The 21,478-nt window shown below is 35.6% G+C and overlaps 2 protein-coding genes across 3 annotated transcripts in view; one reads left to right on the forward strand and one right to left on the reverse strand.

Moving 5' to 3' along the window:
• Positions 1 to 811: 811 nt before the first annotated feature.
• LOC128854980 (uncharacterized) overlaps positions 812 to 21,478 on the reverse strand; it is a 66,655-nt gene continuing 45,988 nt past the window's right edge. For both annotated transcript variants that reach the window (XM_054089512.1, XM_054089511.1), the window contains exon 2: positions 812 to 3,815. In XM_054089512.1, the coding sequence (XP_053945487.1) occupies positions 946 to 2,262 (1,317 nt within the window). In that variant the 5' untranslated portion in view covers positions 2,263 to 3,815 and the 3' untranslated portion in view covers positions 812 to 945. The remainder of the gene's footprint in view (positions 3,816 to 21,478) is intronic.
• LOC128854981 (caspase-3-like) overlaps positions 14,068 to 21,478 on the forward strand; it is a 67,643-nt gene continuing 60,232 nt past the window's right edge. Inside the window, exon 1 of the mRNA XM_054089514.1 lies at positions 14,068 to 14,276. The gene's annotated coding sequence lies outside the window, so the exon portion shown is untranslated. The remainder of the gene's footprint in view (positions 14,277 to 21,478) is intronic.

Genomic DNA, 21,478 nt, shown 5'->3' on the forward strand with positions numbered 1-21,478 from the left:
CATGGGCTTATATGTATATCGTTTCTTAAGGAGTAAACTCCAAAAACGTGTTGCCCAAAGGAGGTTCAGTTTACTCATAACCCTCCCTAAGGGTAAACTGCGAGTGCTTACGGGTCACTGCAGATTGCATAGTCATCTGCACAGGTTTGGGATGTGGTCCACTGACTCGTTTCTGCTTTTGCACTTTACAGTCCGCCTCTAAACTCACCTTTTTAATATGACTAGGAAATTGTCATTGGCTCACAGTTCTCTATAGATTGCGCAAGCATCTGCATATGGTCCACTGACACTGACACATGACGTTTCTATGATGAATCCCTGGAAGCTCCTGCTCGATGAATTAGGAAACTCGGCTGGATGCGGTCGGAGAAGAGCACATACACTCTATCCGACTCTATCTTAGGTTTATTGAGGTAACTCGGTTTGGATGAGGTACAGTTATGATTAGAGGGCACAAAAGACAATGAGGTCGAAGTGCAAACTCATATTCAATCACTCATTCATCAAAGCCTGAATTACTGAGATATACAATTAAGTAAGCCGGCGTGATTTCCAATTCGTCAGCGTATGTAATTTAAAAATATTTTAATAATTTTTGTGCCGGTGAGGTCTCTAAATGCGACCCTGTAATTTGAAATTTTTTGGGATATTTAGTAATTTTTGAAAACTAATTATATACATAAAAAGCTCGACTTTGGGAGTTGTTTTCGAATCGATCCAGCTCATGTAAATTTTAGTAATTTTCTTAAATATTTTGGTGAAAGTCTTTAAATATAATAAATTTCATAGCAGCTTTGCTTGGTGAGGCCCCCTGCTGTGCCTACATTGACAAATTCGTATTTAATATTTTTATTTTATTTAACTCCCAATCTTAAGGTACTTAAAAAAATTATATTTATATTTAATTCTGCACATACATACACAATAAGATCTGCGTTTGTGTAGTTAGCACTCACCTGCCGTACATCCACATTCACCCGAATGCGCTTGCTGCGTTGTTGGTAAGAGTAATCCATCCGCTGTGGTCACCGTCGCCAGCCCCGCCTGCCGTCGCTGTTGTTGACGACGCGACAATTGCAAATGCGAAACATCGCGTCGCAAACGATGCAAATCGCTCACCTGCCGCGACAATCGGTGCAACGTCTGTGTCACATCTTCGGGCATTTGCTGCTGCACCGACTTTGGTTGCTTTTCTTGCTGATTATGCAAATTACTGACGTCCGGCTGAATACGCTCAGTGCTGTCACGTTCATTATTTAGCGTTAGTTTCATGCCTGCGTCGGATTGTTGTTTCTTTTGCTGATGCTGTTCTTCACATAATTGCAACCTCAACTCCAATGCATTTATTCTTTCGTCCAGTTGCCACACTGCCTTCAACCGCTGCTCGTTACGTGTATGCCGGTTAATGCTGTAAAACGCCAATACCAATGCAATGAGGCACAGCATGAAAACAAACATATTGAGAGAGAAGATAAATGCGCTGCATTTGTGGTTTTTGGGATCGGTCCAACGGTAGCATTTGTTGAACAACGTGAAAAATGTTGATGTGTACAGTGCGCTGCCCTTTGCGTCACCTGCTGTTGCCGCTGCTGTTGCTGCTGGCGTTGATTTTGTGGTCGTTGTAGTTCGTTGTTGGTGATGATGTTGGTGGTGGTGCTGCTGCTGCTGCTGCTGTGCCAACAATGTATTGCTGATACTGCCGCAGCCGCTGTTGCTTTTGTTCTTGCTCTTATTATCATAGCCGTTATCAAATGACGGCAGGCGACAAGCTTGCACTGATGTTGATTTCATTGTTATTGTTTTTGCTGCTATCGGCAATTCAGCTGTTATGGTCGCTTGTGCTGCATTTGGCAGCGTTGTTTGTTGAGCAGCATATAATTTGTGCGTCGCTTCCTCTGTTGCTGCTAACAATGCGCTGCTGCTGCTGCTGCTGTTGTCCTCTAATGTTTCATTGCTGCCCAAGGACATGCCTATCGTGGGAATTTGTTGTTGCTGCGCAGCGTGAAAAATACTGTTGGGACGTTTCATGTCAACACCATCCTCACCGATCGCCGTATTTCCGCTTTTAGTTTCTGTTGCTACCCTTGTGGTGCCAGCTGACAGAGCTGATGCTGCTGCTGCTGCTGGTATTGTGGACTGATGCATGTTGTAATGTTGCTGCTGTGACATGGCTGTAGACACTTGTGTTGCTGTTGGTATTTCGTTTTGCTGGCTGCTCCTGGCTGCCATCGTACCAACTCGCAGTGCCTTGTCCTTGCGCATTATTTGCTGCTGCTGTCACGTTCTGCCCTCGCTGGTTGGCTGAATGGATCACTAGCTGATACTGGCCGCTTGCCGTTTGCTGTTGGTGACGTTGCAACTGCTATGCTTGCTATTTGCAGCTTTTAGCTTTCAGCCAGCTCACTTACTCTACACTTGGATGTTTTTGTATGCGTTTTCTACTGAGGTAATTGTTTAGTTTTTTTATTTGTTTGTTTGTATTTTGATGGCAACAATCTGGTTGTGCTTTTTTGCTGCTACTGCTGCTGTCAAATCATGCAAACAAACAAAATTCACCGTCAGCAGCATAATATTACATTCCGTTTATCCTACTGTGCGGATCTCTGACGTTGTTGGCATGGAATTCCAATGTCCTTGCGGGCATGTATCATGCAGAGTGGTCGCAATGCGCTCGTTTATTCGTGCCCTTGGCTAGCGGGTGTTGTTATTTCAGCTGCCAAAGTTTCGATTGCTTTGCTTCTTTTGTGTGGCTCAGAACTCTGCCACTTTTCACCAACTTTGCGTACTTATTAAGGTTTGTTCTATGTTTCAAATTGTCTGCTGCTTATTTTTTAGTTTGTTGTTTTTGTTATTGGGATTTGAAAATATGCTCGTATTATCTACATGACCACATATTGTAAGCCAACGTTACTGTTTCCATCACATGCATACAACCAGTGGAAGACTTTTTTCTAAGCACTTGAGCTTAAACCCTTTTATAACTTTTTTTTGTTTTCTGTTTCTTCAGCTTTCACCCGGATATATGTATACAGCAGTAGCGTTGTCGCATCAATCTAACATTTATTCTTCTTTTCCACACCTTCTGCGCAACTCAATCACTCTTAGGTCTATGTTGCCTTTTTGGGGTTTTCAATCCTTCAAGTGCCCTCGGTTCAGGTTGCTGTTCCTTTTCGTGTTCGTTACTGGTTTTATGTCCTCGCTCCGCTACACTTTATGTTTTGTTCGAATAAGGCTTGTACTACTTCTTTTGTTGATTTTATTAGTTGTACTGCTTCTTCATGACGCCCAAGACAAAGAAAAGGACTTTGGTGAAAAAAGGATACAATAAAATATATTTTTTTTCTGCTGCTTGTTTTTCTCTACAAAAACTTGTTTGAGCAGTGTTCTGCTTCTTCTTCATGCGCTTCTTAGCTTCCTCGTACTAGTGACGCGCCGCTTTTCTTGTTCTTGTTCGTTCTTGTTTTTTTGCTTTCATAGCGTTGCCACTTGTGTGTGCTGGTTTGACAAGTTTTTGACAGTCTACGCTACTTGCAACAACTGGTAATTGTCGTCGTTCCAACCATTTTCACAGCGACCTCACTACACATTTGTTCTGCGTTTTCCGCACTCCACGCGCCCTTCCACTCTTAGCTCAGGCCTTTGGTCTATCAAGTTCGCTGCTATACTTGCTTTATTGCTTTTGTTTTTGCCTTAGCCCACTTGTTTTAGCTCGGCTGTAGCAACTTTGGTATTTGTTTTTGTATTTCGTTCGTTTTTTCTGATTACTGCTCCGTATAACGAAAATTGTCCAGTTGTCATTCTATTTATACATTTTTCTAGGGAAGAGAAAGGGAAAAATAAGTTAAAATGCAATCGGCACATAAAATAAAATATAAAATCAAGTGTACAAATTTCGCAGACGATGAAAGTTTCGAGAACTTTTTTAACTTACATGCATACAAAACAAGCAAGCTTTCATTCACACACGCACATATACATGCATACACTTATTTAGTGCATACACACATATGGAGGTAATAGTATGTCTCACCGAGGAGCGGCCTGGTCAGTTCACATTTATTGAAAGCCGTCGAGCGGTTGATTTGCACAACGTGCTGACTGAGGAACAACGACATGACACGTGCCACATTGTATGTATGTATGCGTATCTAATAAACAATATAAAGTTTTCAATCGAAATTTCGGAAATCATTGGCATTCTAAAGATGTTTAACAAAAAGAAGAAGAAGATAAAATAAAAAGACATCTGCGGCTATGCGAGAAGTTGCAACCGCATTTTCAAATTTTCTTGTTATATCAAGGCGGAACCATAATAATACCTATGTATTTTTATAGTGCTTAAAAGAATAAAAAAAATACTTTAATGCTTAAAAAATTAAAAAATGTAAAAAAATGTGTGAACTAAAGAAATTCAGTGACATTATGAGTCTATTTTAAAACCAACAATTCTATATAAGGTGCCTTACTAGTCAAGGCTAAGTGCGCTTGATCATAAAATGAGCGGCAGATACCTGAAAAAGTATTTTCTTAACTTCTTGTTAGCGAAAGCCCTTAAGGGGACCCGGTAGTCTAGAAATTTCAAAAAGTCTATTTTTTGTTTATTCGATATTTCGAAAGTATAGCATCTTAAGAATATATTGTGAAATTTTCATGCGGAAATTCCCAATATTATAGCTTCTACAGCCCATTAACTAGGTAGAGAGCGGTCCGCGCACCGTCCAATTTTTCGAAACAGTCAACTTCAGCGCCATTTTTAAAATTATGAAAATTAAAAAAATAATTGTTTTTTCATTTTGGTATGTAAACAAGTTAAATAAAAAACCTAGAAAATTTAAATATCGTTTTTCATTTTTTGTATTGTAAAAACCTCCTGAAAATATCCTCCATTTTCGTGCCCTAGGCCCCTTAAGATATTTAGGTTAGGTTACGTTAGCTTGGTTGGTAATAAACCACGCATAGATCTTTTGGTCCCTAGCGATACCAGATGGAGACCGGCCTCTATGAATACCGAAAGTAGACATCATGTAGGATGGCAGCGCTTTTGGCGGATCTAAGCAGAGCTGGGAGATCCACTTTTGAGACGTCCTCCAGACCCTCAAACAATGGGGCTCCCATTCATCTTAAACGCGTTTTTAATAATGCCGGACAGACGCACAGAAGGTGTTTTAAAGTTTCTTAAGATATTTAACTTCCGGTAAATTTTATCTGCCAGTTAAGTTCTGGTAAAGATGAGCTACTAATATAATTTGCGACAAACCAAAACAAAATTCGCAGTTTATGACAGTAAAAAAGTAAAAAATACATATATGTTTTGCCACTCATGCAAGTATACCGAGATATTTTTTTTAAACAAGGGCACATTTAGGATGCAGTTGTCTTCTATCTATATTAAGTGTAAAATGTTCAACACTCTTCACATCCTGCAGCTGTGACAAAAGTCATTAGAACGAACCCCCCTACATTTCCCATGTGTTCCTGGCAATGTCCAGTGATGATATCAATTACTGCACTGATTGAAAGCTGGACGAGGTTGATGGGGGTCCTAGCTTTGCTTCTATTCATTCTAGGATCGACGTGTCTAGTTACCTCGCAAGTGGACGCCGTGGTCTATCTACTATTGGCCAGCCCGATCCTAACCTTGCTTGAGGATAACAAAAAGAGATTACTACATTCTAGGCAGAATTTACTGATTTAAGATCAGTTCTAGTCCTAGCCAGCACATCGTCGATACAATTTCCAGGTATGTCTTCAGGGACTGAGTTCATAGGGCATCACTTATCCAGCTCAACTAGAATAGCTCTATATTCCACTACTATAATACTTTGAATGAAATATTTTGAAACTGCAGAATTTTTATGACAGCTTGACTATGAAAGAAGGAAATGAACCGCTGTGCAGCGACAGACGAGTCCCTGACCCACAAGGCAGCTTTTCTTAAAGCTCTTAGTTTAGCTTGAAGGACACTTCAGGAGTCAGGTAGGCTTAAGCTCAGCTGAGTGAAGCAGCTGCCGTTCCCATTATTTAGTCTTAAGCCATCAGTGAAGATAGACACTAAGTCTGGTGCAAGGTCCTTAACGTTATCACATACAAATGTGTGTGGAGTTCTTGTAGAAAAATTATTATCAAAGCAGAGTTGTGGTGCAGTTTTGCCTAGATCCCTGTGTGTTGAAAAAATTCATAAAATTTTGGAATGCCCAGCTTAAGTTTTAGTTATCGTGTACTCACAATAGGGGGTTTCGAACTAACTTTCCAAAATATTCACAATGATTTAACTTATCCGACGTCAGGACACTAAATCTGGGTGAAACTTTAATTGCTATTTCAAGCCATCATTATAAGTTGCCACCGCTTAAAAGCAATATTAATCAGACATTGGAAAAAGTTCCTAAGAATTTTGCTTGGACATTTCTTCGATTAGAATTTATTCCGGAGTACCCGAACTGATCCTTAACCGTTTTATCTATTCTAGGGCGTGTCTCATTTTAGCCTGGTCTACGCACCGGAATAACTAGAGTTTTTGACTAGAGTTAGAACTGCTACCCCAGCAAACAAACCCTATCAAAAAAATGTTCAGCAAAGAGTTGGGCTTTGAAACAAATTCCCACGAACTTAAATTGCTCTAGGTTTTGAAAGTTTTTTCAAATCGGATTTTCGCAACCAATCTAGTAAGGAATGTTCTAACAACCTTTAGCTTTTGCAAAGGAAAAACACAATAATGTGTTGGCTAAAAGTTCAAGATTGCAGGCAATGAGGCCACCGATAATGTATAGAGAGAAGGTGTATCAAAGAATCTGTGGTCAAAGTTGATGTAGGACTAGGGAACCAATAATTGAGTGGACATACTCAGGGCGTATTAAACACAGTTTGGACGCTTGAGCAACGCCCTAAATATGTTAGGCTATTTGCTTTTAAACCATAGATACTCGTACAATTTTCAATTACCTACCGCATTATTATGCAGTCGAAATATACTGCGCACCTAGTGCAAGCAGCGCAGTTGACTCAAGCAATGCAACCGCTGCACTAGCAGTTGATTACACTCGCCCACATGCTGTTAATTTTGCTACACTGCAATGTGAACACTTCCTAGTAAGTCTCCTAAATACTTAGTACTCGTCAATTACACCGACTTACTAATTACATTTTTTTCGTTACTGACCGCTCAACTTATACGAATGCCTTTGTCCCATGAAACGAAATAATTACCCGTTTTTTTATCGGTGGACCGCACAATTACTCGAGCTCGCTTGCAGTCGCCGTAGTAAATTAAGCATTGCAATATTGCAATTGAATTTGATTCGAATTTTAAAAATGAAATTCTTTGTATTAAATATTGTATATAGTTTTATATTTATTAAATTTTGTACGTTTTATATAAAAAAGGATTGCTCTATATCTTTTTGTATGAAAAAAATATTATAAAAAATTAACCCCATTTTTAAGCTACTTGAAACTTGCATTTTATTATACTAAATATACCAAAAATCTTAATAGAAACTCGGGTCAAAAAGTTTGATTTTTAAATTTAAAAAAAAATTGTTTAATTCGTACAAAGTTTGCAGTGCTGATTAATATGGTTTTTGTAGTAGAATTAAGATTAAATAAGGAACAGATAAATTGTCGAAACTTGTCAACTAATCTTTCCGCCTTTAGTTATGAAACTATTTACCTATATCTATTGTATGTAAAAAAATAAGGGATGTATAGGTAAACTGTGGCGTTTTAAGCTTTTTGACCTGGAAAGAAACATAAAAAATTTGTATTTCTGAGAGAAGAAATAACGCTTGAAAATTAGTTGAATTTTTTTATCAAAAATTATTATTCTGATTATCATTATTTTTATGGAAAATTTTAAAGCTCAAAAACTAATGACTATTTCTGATCAAAAAATAGGAACTCACAAACCATTCAATATTTCAGAGCAAAAAAAATAATAATACTTGAAAAACTTGTTTTATTTTTAACAAAAAAACAAAAAAACTCTGTATACCATGATTCATTGATAAAAGGTTTGCTCAGTAAGCAGCTTTCTCTTTCTCTCTTGACAAATCGGTTCCCTTAGCAAGACACTGGGTCGCTAGCTCTAGAAATGTTGAGTAAAAGTGGAGGATAAGTGAAATTTGTAGAAAAAGCATTTCATTTTCAAAATGGTCTGCCTATGAGCAACAACTCTCTAAAGAGTTTTCATCGGTATGTTCAGGACTATGGTAGTATGACATGAAATACATACCGCTTAAGTCAGGACATGATAGAGTAATTGACGCAATCCGGGATCGATGAGTGGAGAGTTCACAAAGCTTTATTTCTTATGATGTGGTGATTTAGACGGAATTCATATTTTGCAAAGAGCTAGCATTTCCCAAAGAGTTACAACATTGAGAATAATTGGATAGTCCCGACGCGATCGGTAACATTGCATACTTCTGTCCAGAGAAGGCTTAGCAAAGCACAGTACCAGCATGAAAAAGCTCCCCATAAATAACCATCTGCCGGAAACTGTGGGTCCTTCCATTTGTGAAACAACAACAAGACGCGCGCTACAAATAGAAGGAGCATCTCGGCCAAACACCTAACAGAATTGTACGTGCCAACTATGTATTTATTTCTTTTTAACAAAATAGTTTCATATTGGCGAAACTTCGTAACTTCGCGATCGGTTTTAAATTTAATAATTAATTCACAAAATAAAATCTGGGATTAGGTGAAATATTTTCTTATTTTAATATTAGACTTGGCAATATCCGCTAATAACTTCTATTTTTACCATTATTTACATTCAAATATTAATTAAATTTAATTTTTTAAATCATTCATAGTTTGTTTCCATTTAAGTAAGAAAATAATTTTTTGCTACCACTTTTACCAAAAAGGATTTAATTTGTTTCACTTTATTCACCTTCTTCAATACAACCTTTTGTAAAGGAGTGTCAAAAATCGAATGCCACTAGTGAGCAAATATCAATGGTTTTGATAAAATTCATAATGATTACGGCCTTGCTGGATACTACCCCAAATGCGTTGCGAAACTGTATGCGATACAGGAAAATTAGGGCTTTGATTTTAGCAGTACATACATGGCTAATTTAAAAAAAATTAAATATACTAAATTTCGGTAAATTTTTTATTAATACTGAGCTTGTGATAATAATTAAATGCCCAGTTAAAATTTGTTTCTTATTCTTCTCCTTCACTGCTCAAAATGTCTTTCGATTCGGAATTTAGGTAGATAATAGGTATATTTAATTTCTCATCGACGTATCTAAAATAGAGCGACACCCAGTAGTCAGCAAGGCCATATTTCTCGCAAAAGATTACAAAGACTGCTTCGATCTGAATGAAATTTCATTATACTAAACTTTCGTCATGCAGAATTCAAGTACACTAAGAAATTCGTACTTTGAAAGTCTTGACTTTCTTAAAAAAAAAAGCAACTTTCCAAATATCACACCCCTTAGGTTCTAGGAATCGTTAACTATGTACGAATTTTAAATGTTGACAGTTTTTAGATGTCAAATAAATTGTTATTTCATCTAAAAATAAAAAATAAATTTCGATAACATGACGCGAATTATGTTTTAGAACTCACTGACGACGAAATTTATTTGAAACTAGCGAAAACCCGCCCGTTCCGCTGGTCGTCTTTAAAAAAATCTAGATTAATTAATTAAATTAAGCCGAAAAATACTGTGTGTATTTTATAAAAATTCTCGCGGATGAATAGTAATGAAAGAAGTTTTAAATAGTAGTAGCAATTAAAAAACGTTTGATGTGATTTACTTTATTACTTTTTTATTGTAATGCTCTTTGGTATACAATATTCTTCGTTTTTCCATGCGTTGTTGAATAAATGAACAATACCGATGGCTTACCAACTCTTGAGCATGAAACATAAAGTTGGCCATGAGAAAAACATGGGTATTCTAAATCAATACCACAAATTGATAAAGTTTGGCCTTGTGACTTATTAATAGTAATCGCGAATGCAAAGCGAACAGGAAATTAATACTGCGAATACCAATGATACCATCGGATATGCCGTTTGAATTCAGACGTCTTCACCAGAGTATTTTCCATTAAAAATTGTTGCTTCAATGACGTTATTCATCAATCTCTTAACTGTTAATCGAATGCCATTACATAGTCGTGGTTGATTTATGTTTCTCAACATAATAATCGGTGCTCCTATTTTCAAGTTTAGCATGTGTGGCGGTAATCCAGGTAAATCAAAGGAATTCAAAAATTCAGTGGGATAATTTACAATATCATCTTGATTTGTAACAGTGTCAACGGATCGATATGTTTCTTCTGGACTTGGTATGTTAGACAAAATAGCCGCATTCATTTCATTCACATCTTTATTTTTGCCAGCCATAATGGCTCGTTCACTAAGCCAATCATGATTTTTGTAATTTTGAGGCAAATTTGGGAAAATACTTTGAATTAACTGTTCTTTCGTTTGACTTATTTGACAAAAGTTTGGTTGTAAAGTTATTAAGCCAGTTAAATTATCGACAGGAACTTTGCCATTTCCAATATCCAATAATTGCTGTGAAAATTCAGCAGCTCTCCACAAATATGATGATTTCAAACATGCATCCAATTCATCTGCTACAGTTGCTCGAGGAATAACAGGCAGTGTTTGTCTAAAATCACCTGCCAGCAGCACCAAGGCACGACCAAACTTTTCCTTTTTACTACGTAAATCTCGTAATGTCCTATCAAGCGCTTCCAGTGACTTTTTATGTGCCATCGTGCACTCATCCCATACAATTACGTGTGCGAAAAAGCGGAGAAGGAGAAGAGAACTATTCTATTCCCCCCAGCTTTAACCCAGCTATGTGTTCAGGTGCAAAGGACTTTTTTGCGTGAAGTCTGATATAAAAGAAGTTCTATTTACTCTTCTTAAATTTATATAAACTTTTCCAGGCGAAGTAAAAAAACTGACATATATTTGCTTCAACCGTATATTTGTGAGTACACAGGTAATACGTAAATATATGAATGAAATAGGTGATATCTCATATTAGCATAACCTTTCTGCAAAAAATTAAGGAAACGATCACCAATCACGCCAGCAATGATACAATGAATTTTTCACTATAACTGACTTCAGATTAACGTTTATATAATAAGCGTATATGTAACATTTTAAAATTTTTTTTTAATTTTTTTTTTAATTTTTAATAATAAGTGGTCTTCCTCTTCCTCTCCTTCTTCCTCTACCTCTTCCTCTTGCTCTTCCTGTAGCTATTCCTTTTCCTCTTCCATCTCCAGCTCCATCTCCTTTCTTTATCCCGGAAACGGGCAGTAAAAATTACTTCACTTAAAAGCTTTCATCAACAGCTTCCATCTGATACCCATATTGTACAAACACATCCAAGGGTACCTTGGTCCACCTTTTCGGCTATATCTTGAGACCCTGGTCACTCAGAGATCTAAAAAATACTCTGTATTAAAGCACTCATCAGTAGCTTTGATTTGATACCCACAATGTAAAAACACATCCTAGAGTTACCCGGGTCCTCGTTTGGCCTTCGGCAGCATATTATACTAACCTTCACCGTGGAAAAATATATATACAGTAGGTTCTGTTTTTATGCGGCTTTTTTTTATGCGATTTTGAAATAGTGCGGTTTTTTTTTAAATTACAAAATGCATGTCGACCTATCGGGAATGGTACATATAAACAAGATTCTAAAGCAAAAACTCATCACAGATTACATCAGAAATGCTAACCCTACAAGTATGGAAGATATATAAAGATATAATTTTCAAAGATACAATATTTTGTTTATGCGATTTTATTTAATTATTTCAGATTCATGCGGTCTATAGAACGTATCTATAGTAATAATATGGGACTAGTGCCCTTTTTTATGCGATTATTTCAGATTTATGCGGTTTTAGCATTTGAAACGCATCTATAGTTTTACTATAGAACTAGTAGCTTTTTTTATGCTGTTTTTTTTTATGCTGTTTCTTGTGGAACGTATCTACCGCATAAAAACAGAACCTACTGTATATACCAAATTTCGTAAATGAATGATACCTATGTGCGGTACAAAAAATACGTGCGGCAAATAGCAAAAACACACTCACTTAACCGACGCACCGCACACACACGCGTTATCGGATTTCAACCACACTTTACAGAAACTTTTGCCAAAGCAACAGCAACAATGTGTGAAACTTTCATTGTTTTCCTTAAACGCGTTGCTGAGATTACCGGCGACAAATGCACACTTTTTTTCGGCTTAATTTTTATATATATATATTTGTACCTAAATAGTTCCCAGTGACGTCAGTGAAATCTGCCGCAAAATGAGGGAAGCTCTCGCTTGTCTGTACGCTGCTCATCGCAAAAGCTCATATTTGGTATATCCTTTTACGAGTCTGGTTTACAAAATTTAGTCAGAACTCACAGGAAATCGTTTCTTTACTCAAAAAACCTGTACCTGAAAGCACTTCCGCGAGAGTTACTGAGCAACTCTTTCTAGTCAGAATTTATAGGATTTAAACCAAAGTTTATCTCCTGGCAAGCTGATGGAAAGTGTCAAGCAATCAGCTGTTTTGCATTTGCCGTAGATATATGTTTGTATATATTCTTTACTATGTGAAAATAGTACAGTGACCAAATTTACTGATTGGAATGTAATGGCCTCGTCAATAAATTTGAAGTCCAGAAAAAGTTCTGAGTATCAATTCAGTGCACAGAAAAGAAAAATGTAGCACCTTTACACCTTAAAACAACATGTGAGAAACATCATCCTTCTTCCAAGTCAAAAATAAGAACCTCGTTTCAAGAACGCTCATTTCACATGTATTTTTACGCTCATCCAATCAGTCGTTGTTCAGATGGCAACGAAGTAACATTCGTAGCAATCAAGCTGATTTTTTCCTATATCACCAACACAAGCTCAGTTTTTTCCCAATTGTAAACAACACACTGTCATTAGATTTATTGTTTCAGCAAATCAGCTTATTCCTTCGCGTTCGCTGAGAGTCTATGAACGGTGTAATGTTGGCCACACCTTTGCGTTCTGTACATCGTGGGCTCATCAACCACGGCAACTACTTAAGTCACGGAAAAAGTACCACAACTTCCTGCTTCATCAAAAAAACCTTTTAAAATACTGTGCAATAATGATAGGGTCATTGCCTGCGCGAAATGACTTCAATTCAAGATGATTCATATACCAAAACCTTCAACGCTTTTTTGCATTAGCACGTAAAATTTGTTACGGTCTAATGAAGTTTTAATTCGAAAGAAAATGGGGAAAACCTTTAAATTGCATATTTAATGTATAGTTCGCTCAAGAAAATGCCGTTGTGATCGTTTTTTTTTTTTTTTGTTATTAGGAAAATCATTAGTTATTTTACTTTCCTTTGGCTTTTGCTTCGTTTACAGTTATCTCATGAGAAGCCTAGTGAAATTTTGTAGGAAGTAATTATTTTAAATATTTTATCCCTCCAGCTATACCGCACTTTTTTCAGACTTCAAAAATGATCAAAAATACCATTTAGTGCGAGGACTAATGGGTCAAATTGTTCACAAATATTTTTCAAGAAGTTTCAAGTATACAACCAAAGTATTTCACTCTGATATGGATTTCAACAGCTTTTTTTCAGATTTCCAAAAAAAAAAAAAAAATTTATAACTAAAAGTTAATCAATCATAAAAAAGCACAAAGCTTTGGGGGCTTCACTTTATGCATCGATCACAATACATACAAACACTCGTATAAAATGCGTATGCGATGTATAATAAGTATATTAAAACAATGTGTGCAGACAGGCTGATAAAATGTGATTCACAATATAAATAAAATAAAAAATAATGAACTGCTAAAATTTTATTTTGCGCAAAAAACATAAAAAATATATGCTTGTGTATTTCCCCGGAATGAGTGCGAAAATTACATGAATACATGCACACATACGTACGTACATACATTAGAGCTAATACCAATGCTTATCTACATATGTACATACATATATTAATTTTTTATTGTACCTTACTAACTAATTGTGAAATCTTGCAACTCTTGGCAGTCTGGCCACAAGCAGTGCGCTCAGTTGAATTTTTACTATCGACCGGTTTGCACCGCATGGGTATTAGTAAATAGTGGCACGCGAGTTTATATTTTGTGAGAAAATTTAATTCAAATTAAATATAAAAACGAAAAGTAAACAATAAAGAACAAATGACAATCATTTCCGTAGCCTAACAGCTGTACGCATTTTACGTTGGGTTTTCCATTCAGTTCAAGTTTAAGGTATGATAAGGCGATGCTGCATTGTGCTCTGTGTGTGTGTGTATAAACATACATATATGCGTACAATCTCATATTTATGTATGTATGTACATTAGAGTGGGTCAATGTGTATGAAACGATTTTTCACGACATGGTTCACAGCAAAATTGGATTGGATATAAACTTGTAAGAAAAAAGTTCATTGGAGCATTATTTTAAAGTCAATTACGAGCCCCCCAAATTTTAAAAGAAGCAATCTTTAGTTCACATCATAAATAGGAGAAGGTGCTCGACCAAACACCCAATAAAAGGTTTGGCGCCAATTCTACATATACATATATACCTTAATTAAAGCGGGGTTATGGCAATGAAGATAGCCGGAAAAAAAAACTTGTGATTAGAAAACAAATTATAAAAATTAGTTTTTAAAATATTGTAAAAATTTATGGTTTGCAGTTTTTTGTAAGTTTTAGTTGTATTGTATTTACATATAAAAACATTGCAATATTAAAAATTGCATTAAATTTGCTTTATCGCGTCATCCTGGGGTCCTTTAAATAAAAAATATAAATATTCAAACATAAACTTTTCACAAAAAATAATAAAATACAAATTCGTATTAAAAAAAATAGCATTCATCACACTTTGATAAATAATAATCTCCATATTAACTTCAAGTTTTGCATTATTTGGAGAGCTCGAAATTGACTTTAGAGTTATGCTCTAGTGAGCTTTTTTCTTAGTATTGTATGTAGCAACCGATTTTGCTAAGACTGATTTTGAAAAAAAAAATGGCCCACTCTACTGTATGTGTATGTATAGATGTACGCCTTTAATTATTCAAATTTATATTTGCTTAAGTTCTACAGAAATTATCATTCATCGTGCAAATATAATTGGGAACTCAAATGATTTTTTTCTAAGAAAACAGTTTAAAGCTACAAAACGCCAGCTAATTTCTTGAACCCATGAAAAAACTTAGTAATAACGTCTTGTGCGAACTTACATTAAAAAATGTGTATATTCGAAAAATGTTTTGCGTATATTCTAAAAGAGAGTATGTTCCATTTTTTTTTAACTTTAAAACCAATATAATGAAAATATTTTCGCAGCATATAAAGAAAGCGAGTCTTATATAGGCGGTACATGTTTCCAGTGAAATTCGTGATATGAGCCATAGTCATTTTACGATCAAAAATTCTTCTGGCTCAGGTACAAGAGATGGGCCAGTCTAGCTCGTACTTCAGTGAACTCTTAAATTAATAAATTAGTGATACAACTTTTGCTTGCAAAAACAGTATAACAACCCGCGACAAAATTATGGCACCTCAAAATTGTGACGTGTTTTGCCCTTTTTTTTTGTTTTCTTTCTAAATGCTCATTATGTTTTTATAAAAGCTTAGTTCTTTTTAAGACAAAAAACTATAAGTGCAAATTTCAAACTCTATGCAAAAATTAGAAAAATTACTCAAACTTTTCATCACAGCTTCATGGTTTTTACATAGTTAGAGCTTCTAGAAAAATTCTTGGTATGCAGTTTTATAGCTCATTAAATTTTCGGATAACAAAGTGCAATTTTGAAAGTGCTAAAGTATCCCGCTCTGAGTGTACGTGCCAATTATATATATAAAGTATCCCGCTGATTTTTTAAAAATTGTTAGCTTAAGGTGTTATAAAAAATTACTTTGTACATACGTACATATATACTTATTTCTCCGAAAGGGCAACACTCAAATGCTACCACCGTGATTTTAAAATTTTTTACAGCGTTAGAAAGCGGCAAGTTCGCAAAAAGTTAGTATGTAAGACGTTGTTGCCACCTGTTTGTACTTAACAAAAATTAGTATGGTAAAAAATAGGCACTACAGCAAGGATAGCAAGGCTTTTACTTAAAAAAAAACAACAACTTAAAAAAAAAAATTATAGTGTTGCCACCTGAAATTTATTACACACACGTTTAAAAAAAATACAAATTCCATTGAGCAGCATTATGACATTTTAATTTCCATATATAATATAAATAAAAATATATATGTAGCTCATTTGAGAACAAATATCACGATTTAAAAACCATAGTATTATAGCTAGGCAATTAATTTTAAGAAGATTTTTTTTTATAGTTTTTTTATAGCATTGCCACCTGAAATGATTGCAAACATAGTAACTTATCAAACAAGTCCCTCGAATATTGGGCATGTTCTAGTTTTTTTTTCTTGTTCACTCCTCTCGGGAGCATAGGGCGTCGACACGTTGGTTTGGTTAATCTGTTTTGATTTCTGACAGTGTAGGTGATTAGCCTGCTGCTACCAGTCCTAAGTAGTGGGATTGCCCACCTGTCGTTACTTAGGAACAACGCTTTCTTACTTCTTGGAGCGCCATCTGTGTTTCACATTTTTCTGGCAGAAGGATCACACAGATGGTTCAAGACTTCGCTAAATTTCGTTTGTCTACGCTATTACCACGGTCGCCCGCTAACTCTTGCTGGCGCCACTGATGCAATGTGTAACTGAGTGTTTTTCTGTTTTTGCTTGTTTTAGCAGCCACAATGCAAATAATGCGCAGACCATTGTACGAGAGTAAGGATGAAAAAGATAGGTTTTTGGAATTGAGGAATGGAATTGGAGGAATTTTTTTTTATTTAGAAACAGGGAAAGTAGGTAAATTTGGAAAAGTACGAGAGCCGTCCTTTACGTGGGGTGTAACTCATAGGAAATATTAAAAATATACGGCATTTTGACCAGTTTTAATTTTCATAAATTAAAAAAAAAATTATAGGTACCTTTAGAACAAATATCACATATGTACATACATATATCAAAGTTTAGAACTTTCTAGAAAATTTATAAAAGTTTGAAGTTTTTCAGTTTTTATCGAAATTTTAAGCGTTTTACTCAGAATTAAAAACAATGGGTATGCAGTTTTACAGCTTATTAAATGTTAGCAAAATGAAGTGCAAGTTTGAAGTTACTAAAAAATTACGTTGATTTTTTACAATTTTTTCTAATCTTGGCGAATTTTCTTCATTTAATGAATACACAACGCTTATAAAATTTTATTATTTTCTTTTTTCAGCATTATTTATTTACATTTTATAGAAATTCTGAATAAAAAAACCGTGAAATTGTGATGAAAATTTCTTGGAATTTTTCAAATTTTATAAAGTTTGAAATTTGAATTTATATGGTTTTTGCTATACAATGAATTAAACTTTTAGGTGTTACCGTTTTGTTTGGGACTGTATTAGTTTAGCATTTTCTGCTTTCAAATAAAAATGATTTCATTCTGATCCTGCACAATTAATTTTTTTAACTGGTGTGTCCCGTGAATCCCGAACATATCAGTCTATCGAATTTTAAACCAAAAATCCAAACACTATGGAAGCGTGATCAGCCAACAATTTGTATTAACAATAATACATCAACCGCTGAATAGCAAAATAAGTAGGCATACGTACACTGAAGAGCAAAACTGTAACAAAATGTAATACTTTCTATTTCAACACATTTTTTTTTAGACATGTTTTAACAAATCAAATATTTTTTTTGCATAACTTTATTGGCATGTATGTACTCTCTCTCTCAAACCGGTTTGGTGTCAATGCAACAACAACAACACTAGTAGCAAGCAATAATGCAAATAAAGACAAATGTTACAGTTTTGCACTCACTCTTAATTTTCAAATTTTCCGTTATTTTTCTCGTAATTATATATTTGGTGGATTTTTAATTATTATAAACGTGACCGTGAATAAGACAAAATGTTAAATCGGGAAGTACAACGCCAAATAATTGATTTGCTGAAGAAGGGCGAGTCTATAAGAAAAATAGCTAAAAAATTCGAAGTGAGCCACATGGCTGTGCAAAGGCTGCGGAAAAATGTACCAGACGCTGTTCCCAGTAACAAAGGAGGCCGGCCAAGGAAGATAAGCGACCGCGATGCCCGCCATCTGGCAAATTTGGTAACAAGCAGCAAGGCGGTCACTCCCAAAGAAGCACTAAAGATGCTGGATATTGATGCCAGTCAGTGGACAGCCAGGCGCAGCCTGTCAAAACTGGGGCTAAAGGTAGCGGAGAAGAAAACCAAGCCAATGCTGACAAAAAGACATGTGCGGTTGAGGAGGGATTTTGTTGCGGCTCACCAAAGCTGGACAGTTGAAGATTGGGATCAGGTACGTCTTTATAAATGGATTATAAAAGACCTTTTTTCATAAAATTTCAAAACGATTGCAGGTTATTTGGTCTGATGAAACCAAAATCAATCGATTTCAGTCAGATGGTCGGGCCTGGTATTGGGTTAAAGACCCAAATGCAGTCCAGCCACATCACATCAAGCAGACAGTAAAACATGGTGGTGGCTCCATTATGGTGTGGGGCTGCATTTCCAAAAATGGTGTGGATCCTTTAGTACGAATAGACGGTATAATGCGGAAAGAGGAATACCTGGCCATATTGCAACAAAATCTGCCGGGTGTAGTGGAAAGTATGGGTCTTGCTGCTGAAAAAGTAATTTTTCAGCAAGACAATGACCCTAAGCACACCGCACATGTTGTACGAAAATGGATGCAACGCCAAAAATTTCGTAACTTGAAGTGGCCTCCACAATCACCGGACATGAACCCAATCGAAAATTTATGGAGTCATGTAAAATCGAAGCTTGCCGAATATTCAAGTCCGCCCAGTGGAGTTAATGAGCTGTGGGAGCGAACACGCGATGTATGGGATGCTATTCCGACTGACTTTGTCTTGAGGTATACACGAAGTATGCCCAAAAAACTATTTGATTTGTTAAAACATGTCTAAAAAAAAATGTGTTGAAATAGAAATTATTACATTTTGTTACAGTTTTGCTCTTCAGTGTACATACATATATATTACCTTCACACACAACACACCCATATATAACTTATTATTGCTTGTTTCGCTCACAGGTATTTTTAGATGAGAAAAAAAAAATATGAGTAATTTTCTCTCGCTCTCACTCTCTTTCTCTCTCTCTTTTATCTATTGTATGCATTTATTTCTGCTGGTTTATGCTATTCACCTGATCATCTCTACTCTTTTCTAAATACACACTGATAAGTTCCGTTAACTTTTTTGTTGTCTGTACTAACGGAGTCTGTTTTTGCATTGACAAACAGTGAAAATTAAAATCGCGGTTGGTTTTCGCGGAGTTTTTCTCAGATATTCAGTGTTAAGGTGCCAAAAATATAGAAGTTACAAAAAAATAAAGATTTTTAAGTGTTTACAATATCTGCATGTAAGTATTTATAAAAAAATATAGTTTTCCACTTATTTCTACATATGGTCTTATAATTACTACATAATGGGATTCTTCGTTTTGATTAAAATTTATACTATCCCTAGAAAATTGATCCTGGAGATATCCGAAAAATCCTGGAAGACAAAGCTGATAGTACCAGCGACTCAGCTAGGAGAAGTTCCGACACTTTTCTTCCAATTGATTGCACTACTTCGAGTGATAGCGAAGATTCAGTAGATGAGGAGAATGAGGCTGCTGACGAGAGATTCTTACCTAGTGGTGTCTTGAGCTCTAACAGCGGTAACGATGATACTGAAAGCGACATTGATGACGACGCTTCAAACCCCGGTGCATCGAAAATTAATATTATTTGGAATATGCCTGATGAAAATTTTGCACCAAAAAAAAACTGTTTATAGACTTCAGAACTGCACAATATCAATGCCCTCGGCAGGCAATGGCAAACCTCGGAGTGTATTTCTGCCATGAAAAAGCTCCTAAAATATCTGCCGTTCGGAGACGGCTTAAAACTGTAGGTCCCTCCATTTGTGGAACAACATCAAGACGCACACCACAAATAGGAGGAGCTCGGAAAAACACTCAAAAAGGGTGTACGCGCCAATTATATATATATATACTTTCCCAAAAAAATATACTGCTGGAAAACAATTTTATATTTTTGTTGAAAAGTCTTGCGAACAATTTCTTTTGTCAGTGCCACCTTTCGAAAATATTTATAAAAATCTCCTCCTCAAATATTTGAGAGTGCGGTAATAATGAAAATTTAATAGCCTCATAAGCATATTTAGAACAATAATACCATATAATTAAAACTTTAAAAATTATTCTGCAGCGAAATTACAGAACTTGTTCAACTTTAGTGTCGGTAATTTTTTGATTTCCGAAGAACGGTATATTTAGCGCAAAAATGGGTAAATTGGCAACGCTGGTTGTTGAAGAAACTGCACAACGATATATTTCTGCTCTTCTCTCTGGCGCATTTTATTTATTTAATTTTTTCTCGTTTAGCAATTGCTCTTTTGCAAACGATAAGGCTTTTAGAGCAATAACTTACACTTTGTCGCAAAATATACAAGTGTACATACATATATGAGCGTAACACGAGGGGCGCTATTCATTTATTGAATTTATTGATTTTATAGAATAAAAAAGGTATTGTACGAGTATTTTTCATCAACTATGCATTTGCTGTTCTCTTATGGTATTCTAAATACAATTGAACCAATTATTTTCCCAGCAGACATTTCACCAAAATAAAGTAGATCAAAAATATATCAGAACTAGCAAACGTTTACTGTGCACAAAATAACTCAATTTACTCCTTCCAATTTTTATACCATTAGTAAAAATTTCAATACGCATGCATCGAAAGAAACTCAAATAACGTAGGTATAAAAAATTAGTTTATAGATTTATATACAGAAACTAAGCTCTTGAATGTCTTAAGATAAATTATTTCAGAGCAAAAAAACACAATAAAGGGTCCTTCTTTTATCTCGAAAAGTATTTATTTATATGATACATACGAGTTTTCATGAATGTTTTCGGTTTTGAGAACAAAAAAAAAGTTGCAGAAATTCAAGACATGAACTACTTATATAAATACGGTGGTTGGGACATGATTATTGTGCTATTTTTGGAGGAGAGGAGCTCCGTAGCCCAAAAACTAAGAAGAGAAAGGCAGGAAACCCCCAACTGGTAGCAGATGACTTCTTCCCATATTTGCCACATATAAAAATCTCTACAGCATAAAATCCAATCCATCGACGAAAAAGTAGCCGCTATCGGTGTTTAGTACATTCCCCAAAACAAGGCACTTGACTCAATTAACAGCCAAACCAAAAATGTCAATATGCTTCGCAACTGCAGTTTACTTGTGCATGTGAAAAAATCAAAAGATTTCGGGGGATTGTGTCCAACTTCAGTAACGCTTCACAAAGCAT

Source organism: Anastrepha ludens, chromosome 2, assembly GCF_028408465.1.
Source record: "Anastrepha ludens isolate Willacy chromosome 2, idAnaLude1.1, whole genome shotgun sequence".
NCBI lineage: Eukaryota > Metazoa > Arthropoda > Insecta > Diptera > Tephritidae > Anastrepha > Anastrepha ludens.